Below are 12821 nucleotides of genomic sequence, written 5' to 3'. Positions count from 1 at the left end.
CCACCCCACACCCACTCACCCACCCACCAGCAAAACATAATGCTGTACTATTTTTGGTAACAGGGAGAGGGCCTCCCTGTGAAAACAGAAAGCAGTGTATTTCTCAGTTACATCACTTTGCAATCTAATGCTGTGTTGTGCTCGGTGTTTTTGTGGTGATGCAAGTCTTTTTTTTTTTTTTCTCTTTTTTTTTTCCCTTCAGCCGGTTGGATTTTCCCCATCTTACAGCACCTCGCAAGACTCTTCTCTGAGCAGTACGTTGCCTGAGTGAGTGGAAACATACAGATCAGCTGCAGGTTTCTGTCTACAAAAACAGAGTGAAAGAGAAAGAAAAGGGTTGGGAAAGCAGAGACAAATATTGACCTGGACTTATAGAAAGACATCCAATGGCTGAATAAAGAACCCCTGTTCATGTTTTGGGATATTCTTTCAACTGGCTGGAACGAGAGCGGATCAAAAGAATGGGAAATGCCAGCAGACCCTTTAGAAGAATTGCTTATTTCTTATGCCTTTTATCTGTGCTTTTGCTGACTGAAGGGAAGAAACCAGTGAAGCCAAAATGTCCTGCCTGGTGTACTTGTACCAAAGATAATGCTTTATGTGAAAATGCCAGATCTATTCCTCGCAGCGTTCCGCCTGATGTTATCTCACTGTAAGGGCTGTAAGCATTTGGTTATTTAATTTATGATTTAAAATGAACTAGGATGTGTGGTGTTTTCAGTGCATACGGGAAGATGCTTGCTGCAGGGAGTACCTCCAGCATTCAGAATCATCAGCTAATGTGTTAAAATTGTGCTGCATCCTTGAATCCTGATTTTTACATCTCTTTCATCTGTCTGTCTGTCTGTGTATGTGCACACATCCCATTTTATACCTTCTTCTACATTAGATGAAACCTGTAACATTCTCTTTTTTTGTCTTTTTTTTTTTTTACTTATACAAATAAATTTCTCTGTGATGACCAGATCAGTATTATTACCATGGATATATGAGACTACATTAATATAAGGTTGTTTTTTTTCTTCTTTCCAGATCCTTTGTGAGATCTGCTTTTACTAAAATCCCAGAAGGGAGTTTTTTGCTCACACCATCTCTGCAGCTTCTGTGAGAAATATTTATATGATACAGTTTTTGTTATGAAATGTATATGTATCCATAAATGTTTTAGAAAGGGTCTCAGTATTAATTTTATAAGAAACATCAGGAGAAGATTCATTAGATGACAAAAATGCAAGACTTTTTATCAATTTTAAAGATAGTGCATGTTAAATTTTTTCAAAGTGTATCTACTTAGTGTTTTGCAAGGCTATCTGTTGTCAGTGCTACTTGGAACGAATACATGCCGAAGCTTTTGGTGACAGAACGTATGCTATCTTCATTATACTTTAATTAACATTACAGTAGGGAATTGAGCATTGCAACAATTATTCATGTTTCTTTTCTGTAGTCCTGGGGCCTGATCCCAGTATAAAGCTGCATGTTTGCAACTCCCATCGACTGCGGGCTCAGAACCGCTCAGATCAGGCCCTTCATTGCAGTGGGACAGGTCCTGAAGTCCTTCTCTGTGTAAAATTCCCATTGACTTCTGTGGGAGTTTAGTCACTTCAGTGGGAGTTTTGCCTTCATAGCCCCTGGATTTGACCCTATTTGTTATTTCACATTATTTGCAAAACAAACCCCACAAAAGTAATGAAGATTTTCTTTCAATTAAAAAATGTAAAAAAAAAAAAATAAAAATAATTAAATACTCCAGTGAGGAAGAGAATAATTTGGGATGTTTAAATACCAGATGCATTTCTAGATAGGATTTTTACAGGCTTGCAGGCTTTCCTAGAAGTGTGGGCATACGATTATATAATTGCGAGCTATACGGAGGTAGAGGGGGTGTAACCCGAACTGTTTATAGTGGATGTGCTGCCAGCCTGACACACACTCAGATTTGTCTCAGAAACCTGGCAAGACAGCCTCCCTGATGTGATCAAAATGAAAATCAGGCGTCTGTCCCAGACTGACTGCCCGTGGACTCTAGATGCGGTCAGCGGTGTAATGTTGATGTGTTGGAGCCCTGTGGCTGTCAGATTAAACTGGTGGTGCACCGATAGCTGAAGCCCTGACCCTAGCTGTACTCTGCTACCTCAAGTGGAGCTGATCAGGAGGTGCAGACGTAGCGTACAATTTTGGATACAGGGTAAATAGGTAAATGCAGTTACTATGGAAACCTAAATGCTTTTCCATGTTGCTTTTTTCCTGGGAAGCTTTTCCAGGTGGTCACAGATCACAAAAGGGACACATTTCACATAATTCCTGAAATGGGCCTTTCAAAGGAAAGAAAAAAGAAAGAAATAGCAGCCTTGATGGAGCTAGTACCTGAAGAGAGTGAGTAGGACATCATCTCTCTTGGCTACGATATGCCACCTACACTTGGCAGTCTCATTGCCAGGGGAGTCAGAATTGGGTAGGGTGGAGTAGGACAGACACAGTCTTTTTATTTTGAGTTATTACAGTGCCTGGCACAGTAGGGTCTGTGTCTCTGGCAATGGCTTTTGGCATTTTAGTAATGTTAACAATCTGCATGATCTGATGCATACTTCACTGAAACACACCTTCTAAGCTGCTCCTAATCAATGCTGCAACAAAAGCTCTGACCCCAGAAAAGCAAGTTTTTTCCATTATGGGCTTTGATGGCAGATCTGTTAAAATGGTGCAAACAATCCACAAATTACTTACTTCTTCTACCTAGTATTTCTAAAAATACTGCTGAATACTTTGCCAGATATATTTCTAACATGGTAGATGAGCTGCTTGCCATCTTTGGAAAGGCAGGCTGCTGATCTAGGGCAAATGACTCCGTAAACAGAGACCGTAGGTGTAGGATTGTATCTATGTGGCCAATACTCCAGTTTGCATGTGGGAAGGAAAAACTTCCACCTTTGGCAGAAGGTAGTAAGGGCAATAAGAAGATGGAAAACTCAGTTTAATTAAAAATAACAGTAAGTTTAAGCTTTGCATTATTATAGCTGTATTGATAGGTTTAATTTAGCCAATATCAAGATTTAGCAACTTATATGTATTCCTGTGTAATAGTCTCCAGCGTTACGTTTTTAAAGTCTAATTGTAACTTGGTATCTTCAGTGTGCCAGCCACACATTTCTGAGGGGGGAATTTATCTGCCCCTGTTATTATTATTTTCTACTGTTTTTACAGTAGTAGTGGCAATGGTCTCTGGAAACATCACGGTCTCTTGCTAAATGCTACTTGTAAGTCCCAGGCCAGGTGAGCTTTTCTTCTTGAATAGTATGGATGGTGTGCTCTGCGCTCTTCTCGTGACAACAAAAATACAGAGGACCTACACAGCTATGGTGAAGTGCCAGCAGGAGTGTTCCTTAAACACAGAGAAAATCTCCCTGCTGTCATTCTCAGTACTTGGAACTGTGTACCAGCAACATGTGCCCTTTATAAACTGGTGACATGGAAGCCCATAGAAAGAAGGGAGGTGATCATGGCACCAGGATCCCTACCTGCTAGCAGCACATGGTTCCTGCTAAGCAATATAGTTTCTAGCTACAGTGCAGTATTTTCAGCCTCTGTCCCCAGAAGTAGCTAGTTGGTGGTTCACAGATCAAGGAGATCTGGTGTTTGAGATCAGAGAGGGGGAGAAAAGCCACTTTATGCACCAAATATGCATCATACAGCCATTGGGGAGAGGTATGAGATGGGAGGCAAATGAGCTCACCAAGTGCAAGACCTATGCTATAAGCCTGTCAATCTCTAAAATAGCTATACTATTTAAAGAGATACCACCCTGTTTAAATTACAAGGAGGGCAGAGTGCAGAAAAGGAGAATTATCCAGTGAAATCACATCAGAAAAGTAAAATTAGTTACAGGCAGCAGGTTTACTAAAATGGTCTTCTGGTTCAGAGATTTTACAAAAAATATTTATTTTCTGTAAGAAAATGAAGTATTTATTATTTCTAACAAAAAGGAAGAATTTCCTGCTTATATTTTTTGTGCACATAAAGGGATATATTTAAAGTGGAAAAAACACAGTCTGCAATAGCCAAGTGAGAAAATAAATCAACTGCAATTTATTCTTAATGTAAACTCCAAAATAAGAGATTAGCTCCTTAAGTGTATTAATTCATACTTGGAAATCTTGAATTCCTGAATGTCTGAAGATGTCATAGTGTAAATCTATGTGTATCCGTCAGGTCTGACTGAATAAAATATAGATGGGCATCTAGTACTCCAGCGGGGTGAAGTAAAGTTCATTGTACTTAACAATGCCTCAGCATATTAAGGGTGTGGCAGTCTGGAGCTGAATTAAAATGGACAAATGCAAACATGGCTGATAAGCATAATTAAAGCTGGAAAAATCAATGCTCGTCCACTTTTAATGCTTATAAAATTACATAAAATTAAATGTGTTGCTGGTATTTTTACTTCTAGATGGATGAAAAATATATACACATACTAAGAGCTATCTCCAGCAGGTATAATGTGGTCTTAAAAATAGTTCTGATTTGAACACTGACTAAATTAAAAGGTTTTCCTTTTTTTTCTCTGTAACTTCTCAGTACCCTCAGGTCACATATGCTCACGATTTAAGTATTGTTAAATGCTTAATTTAACAATGCTTAAATTGTTTAAATTAATTTAATCCCCCTAAATTAAGGGATTTTCCTTCCTGTCAGTGGTGCAAATTCAAGCTGATGTCTGGGTAACCAGCTGGATACTTTCCCTATGTTGTCATCAAAAGTAAGCCTTCTTCAAGACAATTTAGAACTCTGTAGTACTTGAACATTTCACTGTTGTCCAAGTATGTCTCCAGTGGCGTTTATACAATTCCATTGTTTCACTGGCATGATAAACCCACGTTTACATCCCACAGAAGTCAATGGAATTTTATCAGACGGCCCCAGAAGGCAAAGCAATGGATTGTTGGGTCCTTCCCTTTGCACCATACTATGTTGCAATATATGAGCCTTACAATCCTGTAGTGCTTGCACAGGCAAAACCTTGAAACCAGGCAGTGGAAATTTGGCATACCATGGCTTGCTGAACTGTTTTCTAAAGATGCTAATAACCTAATGGTCTTTTGTTTTGGATCTCTTTACACAGGTTGTTTACATCCAACACTTTTGATGTTATTAGTGATGATGCTTTCATGGGCCTTCCTCATCTAGAATATTTGTGAGTGAACAAAAGTATATTTCCTGGCATTATTGAATAAAGTGGGTGGGCTTCCAAGTTCCAGGCATTGCTTTGACCAGAATGACTTTACGACCCGTTACAGGTTCATAGAGAACAACAGCATTAAGTCAATCTCAAGAAATACTTTCAGAGGACTGAAATCTTTAATTCACCTGTAAGTAAAGTGGTTGAATATATTACTTGGTATATTTAATCTAGTAACTGAACCACTGTGTCGTTGAATTTTGCACTTTGATACAGAGCTGTTGACATTTGTTTAAGTGGTATTAATAATCATTTCATTAGAATTTTAAGCTTTGTGTTTCCACCAAAGACCTCCAAACCGTGGTATGTGTAGTAGGCCAGGACCTAAACAGCTTCCAAGCAGTACATGTTTGCCAGTAGCTCCCTGACTTTCTCTGTTCAGAGCACTGGGTATTTCCAGCTGAGCACGTAGGAGCAGGGAGAAAGCAGGAGGGGTCGGGAAGCTTGGTACTGATGAGTCCCAGTTTGCGACCTGGGGAGGAGGAAGGTGGGAACTGTGGTAAGCACCAAGTTACCATAGTGGTGAGAGGCTGAAGGGTGGACACACATCTCTTCCCAGGTGCTGCAGTCTGGTGTGGATCCAAGAGAATATTACAGCCATTCCCAAGACAAGCCATCACTGTCTGTACCCATGTCAGCTTCAGCCACTTACCCTATCCAGCAGAATTTGACTAAATCAGATTGGAAAATTCCCACCCAGAATAAATCTAAATAGAAGAGCTCCAGCAATACACATTTATTAGCACTGACTGATATACTTCTTCCACTTAACTGTAGGGCATAGCAGCCTTTACACTCCAGCAGTATTGGCTTCAAAGCCCTGCACTGCACCCCATCCTCTCAACACACAAGCAAGAGTATCCCACAGTTGGGATCTGTCACATACTGATACTGGGGTCTGCTTAACATTCCTGGTGTTGCTGCTCAGCCCTTCAGCTATCCTGGAAACACAGACAGCCCTTGCCCTCTGACATGCTGCAGTGCCCTTGCTGCATTAGCCAAGAGGGAAAATTAGTCAAAGGCACTTTGGATCTAATGTGGCTCTTAGAAGCAGCGTTTCCCATGCTCATGCCAGTGGATCCATTCCTCATGCTCTGCTCAGCAGGTGAAACACACACTGGCAACAAATACCTGTAACATTCCACTGCAAACACAAGCGTGGCATCCTCATGCTCTGAGCTAGCAAGACAGGTTTTAGATAGGTTTTTTTCTCTTATCTTACATCAGGTTTATCCTTATTACAGCAAGTGACAAATTTATTGAAAACACAATATGTATGGTAAGAAAACATAAAAAATACAAAAAATAGTGTAAGAAAAGGAGGCTAAACCATCTGGGGTGTGCCTGACCTGGGTTTATGCCCAGCTCTGAGCATTTGCATTCTGAAGCATATATCTTGGGGAGTGTGTCTTAGGCAGGGGAGTGGATTCTGACCTTTTGGCCTTAACACAATAACCTCCAAGAGGGCTTTGAAACAGGGTCATTTAACATTTTCTTTCATCTATTTTGGCAGAGGAGAGAAAGCAAAGGTTCCATTTTAAATAGTTAATGCATAAATATAATACTTGAATTGCAATTCACCACATCCTTCACCACAGACTAAGTGTACCATAAACCACTTTACTCTTTCCTTTTTGGTCAGAACAGAAAAGACTCACAGCTGGCTGAAACCAAGCTTACTGTGACTGCTCGTGTTGATACAGGTACTTATAGAATGGCTCTAGGTCTGAGGAAGAGTAAAATGAGAGGAGAGGAAAAAGGTATATAAATAAGCTGTGCACATCCCATAAAAATCCATATGAGAGGTATATGCATAATTATAATATTGGTAAAAAAGGCAGATAATTGGATAAGGCTGGTAACTGGGACCCCATCTTCAAAATATTTATGCACATGAATAGCTTTATATTCACAGATGGGTTCAGTACATTATTTATCATATTCACTTACTTATTTAGTAGCTGTTGTTGCCAGTGAGCAAATTGCTTTTCTAACAGAAGGAGGCAGTTTCTTCTCCACAGAGCATACAGTCCAAGAGTCACATCTTGTCTGGCCTGTTACATTGATTTCTGGGGATGCTTCAGCATCCTCCTAAGTTAAAACATATGCAAAGGATAGAACCACATTTGAGGAGCCACTGTAGTTTTCATGTGCTTGCATGCATATTTTTGGACATAGATTTGTGTGTTATGCTGCTATTGTGCATGGAGCACTATTCATGAAGACAATGAGAAATTTGCAGAAAGTAACTGCAAAGGCAGGTCCATTAACCACAGAGTGTGACTTGTTTAATCTGTCTGCACAACTACTCCCTACCCTTTGGGGAAAATTGCATATACACACAGAATAATAATTTGGCACTCTGAGGCATTTCTCATGTAAAAACCAGGACGGTATTTGTATACACAAAATATTTTTTAAAGACTCATAGTAAATAAGCATACAATGGGTTCCATGAAGTTAGAAGGGAAGGTGAACTTTGTTCTATTTATTCTGCTCACTTCTGTTTCACAACATAGCTTTTGCAGTGAAGTCAACTATCCAAATATTTGTATTTTAAAAATGCAATTAACTTTGATAATTAATTTGATAATTTGAAGCATTCTACCTGCCTCAGCTTGCAAGTCTACTTGGCTTTCTCCATAGGGGTTACCTGACTTTTAAGGAAATGCTCTTGAGCGTAAAATTAGGCATAAGTGAAGCACATGATACATAAACCAGCATTACAATCAGATGTACTTTGAAAGTGGTGAGTCAGAATGGATTCATGGCATCATCCCATATTTACTATTCCTGCTAAGGCAAACAATTTTAAATGAGGCAGCAGACCTAATATGTCTGGGCCTGTTCTTGAATTCAAGTATATGCCTAAGTGGCTTTGCTTGGCTAGAGGAACTGTAGTTAATAAATAACTTTTATGTTTACAAGTGAAAACAAAAAAGGTTTTAAGTATCACTAATCACAAATTCTAACTGGGATCTTAAACTGGAATGATTTCTTTCCATTTTCATTTCTTCTCATAAGTAATAAATAATTTTGTTAATCAAAAGAGGCATAAGCTATACACTACAACATTATTCTTTTCCTGTCATGCCCTCAGTAATATCTTAGAGAGGCCGGACCTTTGGTGGACTCACACAGAAGTGTCTGACTGAAATGTTATATATTGCTTGTTCAAAACCTCCTCACATTGCCTTGGCATTTTTACTAGCTAGAGTACTCACTGAATTCAAACCAGTTTTCCCAATGTTAAAACATAGCATTTTTTTGCTGGTTTCATACACATACACTCACATCCACAGAGGCAAATTCCAGGAAAGAAATTCATGCTGATCAGCAGTTTCTTGACTGCGTATTTCCAAAAACTATGAACTAAACCTCAGTCCAATGGAATGAAACCTAGTATTAGGATTTACCTTCTAGACGAGATACAAGCAAGTGGGGAAACTGCAGTAATATGAACACCATGTATTGGTATATAATAAGGAAAACATTAGTAGATCCATTCATAACTAATTTTTTAAAAATAATGGTGTTGGAAAAGCATCAGAGGCAACTGCACTTCTTACACTGCTAAGTGAAGCACAGTAAATGCTGCAAGGCTGCTGAAGAGTCAGAAAGCAGGTGGCACGGCATTTCAGTGGGAGAAAAAGTGACAAAGTAAAAGATAGTGTTAAAAGGAATCTTTAAGAACAAAGTGCTGGAGAATACCAGGGTTCTTTACCTTAAGAAACCCCCTCAACCCCTCTCCCCCCAGTATTACAACTTGCAAAAATGTGTAATTTCATGAACTAGCACTGATACTGACGTGTCTTCTTTTACAGGAGTCTCGCAAATAATAATCTCCAATCGCTTCCAAAAGACATATTCAAAGGCTTGGATTCTTTAACAAATGTGTAAGAAAGCAATTAATTAATCTATTAATTATACTAAAAATATAAAGAGGTTATTTCAGAGGACATTCTCAGTAACCATTCAAACCGATAGCCAGTAATGGGATTTTATTACTGGGTAGAGATTACCTAATATGGGTAGGCTTGGTTTCTGTTTGCAGTTGTTGATAATTTGCTTTAGTTTTGAATATACCACCAGTTATGAAGATAAGTAATACTGTCAGTAGTTACATGTAAGAGAGCTGCATGTTCATTAAGACCTAGTGAACAAGAAAGAAGTATCCTTAGGGATGCATGAGAGAAGATGGCATGAGGCGAGTGTGGAAGATATTTAATGGAGTAACATAGCTATGTGCAAGTAATTTCTGGGAAAGCTATCTTTTATCACAAAAGTGTGTGTCTTAGTAAGTACCATATCCCATACTAAATCTCATTGCAACCAAACCAAAACATGACCAGTAAATACCAGTAAAAACACAAAACATAGATAAACAGATAAATCCTATAGTTGCTTCGCTGAAATATGTCCTATTTACAACACACCAAATTCTGCTTCACCTGGTTTTGGATAATGAGTGCACAAGAACCTTTGCCTGCTCCCTGTATTAACAGGTAGGCTGAATTCATAGTGTAGAGCTACAGTAATAGCTGTGGAGGTGCTCAGTGTATCTGGTAGCATTTACTTGGCATGACTGATCATGGCCAGGTGGCTACACAGTCTGGTGCTGGCGCTTGCCTGTTCCCGTGCATGCGATCTGAAGTCTGACTGGAGATAGCTGTAAAAGACTTGAACAAAACTTCTTTGCTTGTGTCTCCTAAAGCCCTAAATGAATGTATCTAAAGGAGGTGGCAAATACTGACTGGCTGACCATCGGGTTACATTAATTCCAGTTTTGTTATCTAGAAGGCTTTTACTGAGGAAAGGTAATCCAAAAGAAAAAACCCTTCAAAATATGGAGCCAACAGTTTGGTAGGCTTTTGTGCACCTGTAAACTTGGGGGAATAAAAAATTTCCTACCAATCATCAAGTTAAGTTCTCATTGATTACCTTAATTTAATCAAATCTGTGTGGGTTCTGGTATATAGATTTAACTATGGCTTAGGACAAATTAAGCCGGGAAGGCATCAAGCGTGAATAAGCAAGAGGGCACATATTTAACAAGATCCCAGTTTGTGATCATACTGAATACATCAGCTGACTACTTATTTTTAATGCATGATTTATTTGTTGTAGAGATCTTAGAGGCAATGCATTTAATTGTGACTGCAAACTCAAGTGGTTAGTGGAATGGCTGGGCAGCACCAACGCAACAGTTGAAGACATTTACTGTGAAAGCCCACCAGAATATAAGAAGCGCAAAATCAATAGTCTCTCTCCAAAAGAATTTGATTGCATTATTACAGGTAATATGCTTCAAATCTTTTAATCTTGTTAAATTAAAGTCAGAGTTATATATATATATATTTTTTATTCTGGAGTCCATTTTTGCAGGAAGTCTGCATACTGAAAGGAACTTCCACTAAAATCAATATGAATTCTGTGCAGGTGTAAGTCTGATGTGCATGTCATTTGGGAGTGGGTCTTACATTGTAGCTTCTACTCAGATATTAATATGCTATATAAGGATTTGGAGAACTGGGACATGAAACAGCACATCTTTTAATTGAGAAAGATTGAAAAACAAGTTGTAGTGCTCCTTTATCAACAGGAAAATTTGACTCCTGATGTAGTATTGTAATTTGTAATAAGCTGGTATCTGTTAAGTAGATGTGTATGGGAAGCAACTCTGCAATTATCCTATGTTGTATGCATTTTTGCAGAATTTGAAGTTTATCAGTCCCTGCCATACCAGTCTCTGTCTGTAGATACTTTCTCATACATGAATGATGAACATGTGGTTATTGCTCAGCCTTTTACCGGAAAATGCATCTTTCTTGAATGGGACCATGTAGAATTGATGTTCAGGAATTACGACAACATTACAGGTATGAACACTGCTCAAGAAATAACATTACAACAACTGATCCAAAAAGTGGTGCTAACCCTGTCTTTTACTTTTCTTTTTGTAGGTACTTCGACTGTTGTGTGCAAACCTATAGTTATTGAGAGTCAGCTGTATGTCATTGTCGCACAGCTGTTTGGAGGCTCCCACATATATAAAAGAGATATTTTTGCTAATAAGTTTATAAAAATTCAAGATATTGAAATCCTTAAAATCCGAAAACCCAATGACATTGAAACTTTCAGGATTGCTGAAGACTGGTATTTTGTTGTGGCAGACAGTTCAAAAGCTGGTTTCACCACGGTTTACAAGTGGAATGGGAATGGATTTTATTCCCATCAGTCTCTGCATGCCTGGTACAGAGATACTGATGTGGAGTATCTTGAAATATCTGGCAAACCGCATTTAATTCTGTCAAGTAGTTCCCAAAGACCTGTAATATATCAATGGAACAAAGGAACAAATGAATTTGTTAAGCGTTTTGATATCCAAGATATGGAAGATGCATATGCAGTGAAACATTTCAAAGTGAAAGACGATGTATACATTTGCTTAACAAGATTTATTGGGGACTCTAAAGTAATGAAATGGGGTGGTTCAGCATTTCTGGATTTACAAAGGATGCCATCCCGAGGGTCAATGGTATTCCAGCCGCTTCAGATAAGTAATTATCAATATGCCATTCTTGGAAGTGATTATTCTTTCACTCAAGTCTATTACTGGGATACTGAAAAGGTAAAATTTGTGAAGTTTCAAGAATTAAACGTACAGGCACCAAGATCTTTCATACATGTCTCCATCGATAAACGAGATTTTCTCTTTGCTTCAAGTTTTAAGGGAACTACATTGATTTATAAACATGTCATAGTTGACTTAAGCGCATGACAGTCATAATTCTGAGATTACATCAGACTTTCTACCATAAGTGGACAAAATGAACTAAATGCATGATGACTCTCTTAACTTACTTCCAAATGAATGCCTTTAAAAGTTGAGATTGCTAGAACAAAGTATTACTAGTATCTTCATCTTTAATTGTCAAGTCTAGTGGTGTTGGAAGTTGCATTTTTTAACAAAAAGAAATTAAATTAACTGTTCTTTGCATCCACAGTATGTAAATATGTGTGCAACTGCGTATGTTGCTATAAAGAATATTAAGATGTACTTTTCCATTTATTTATTCACCTGTTTGAAACAACTGCCAAATAAAATGTTTACATTTTGTGTCTTTCACATTCCAAATATTATTTGCAGGTGATACCTTTTATTTGTGTATATATTATACACATATAAAATAAACCCATGAAGGCATATTGCCCAGTGCAGTGTCGTACTGCATGGAAGATGCACAATATTGAAGACCAGGTGGGTTTTACACATAACAAGAAGTTCTTATAAAAATACAGCATTGAACCCAGATCCTATGAATTATCACCTGGACATATCCTTGCATTTATGTGAAGCTTCGCTGTTTTAAACAGGACTCCATCCAGGAAAAAGCATTCTGATACATAGAATCATAGAATCATAGAATCATAGAATCATAGGGGTTGGAAGGGACCTCGAAAGATCATCTAGTCCAACCCAACCCCCCTGCCAGAGCAGGATCACCTAGAGTACATCACACAGGAAGGCGTCCAGGCGGGTTTTGAATGACTCCAGTGAAGGAGACTCCACAGCCTCTCTGGG

At 38.5% G+C, this 12821-nt stretch overlaps 1 protein-coding gene across 1 annotated transcript; it reads left to right on the top strand.

Annotated features, from left to right (window-relative positions):
* Nucleotides 1-200: 200 nt before the first annotated feature.
* On the top strand, nucleotides 201-12374 carry LGI1 (leucine-rich, glioma inactivated 1). Its single transcript, XM_008946867.1, has 8 exons — nucleotides 201-652; nucleotides 1033-1104; nucleotides 5120-5191; nucleotides 5295-5366; nucleotides 9061-9132; nucleotides 10364-10533; nucleotides 10951-11115; nucleotides 11200-12374. The coding sequence occupies exons 1-8, from the start codon at nucleotides 462-464 to the stop codon at nucleotides 12015-12017; spliced, it is 1632 nt and encodes a 543-aa protein (XP_008945115.1). The 5' UTR covers nucleotides 201-461; the 3' UTR covers nucleotides 12018-12374.
* Nucleotides 12375-12821: the final 447 nt, after the last annotated feature.

The sequence above is a fragment of the Merops nubicus genome, unplaced genomic scaffold, assembly GCF_000691845.1.
Source record: "Merops nubicus isolate BGI_N331 unplaced genomic scaffold, ASM69184v1 scaffold13299, whole genome shotgun sequence".
In the NCBI taxonomy this organism is placed as follows: domain Eukaryota; kingdom Metazoa; phylum Chordata; class Aves; order Coraciiformes; family Meropidae; genus Merops; species Merops nubicus.
The sequence above is the reverse complement of the archived record's forward strand: the minus strand, read 5'-3'. Positions and strand labels throughout refer to the sequence as shown.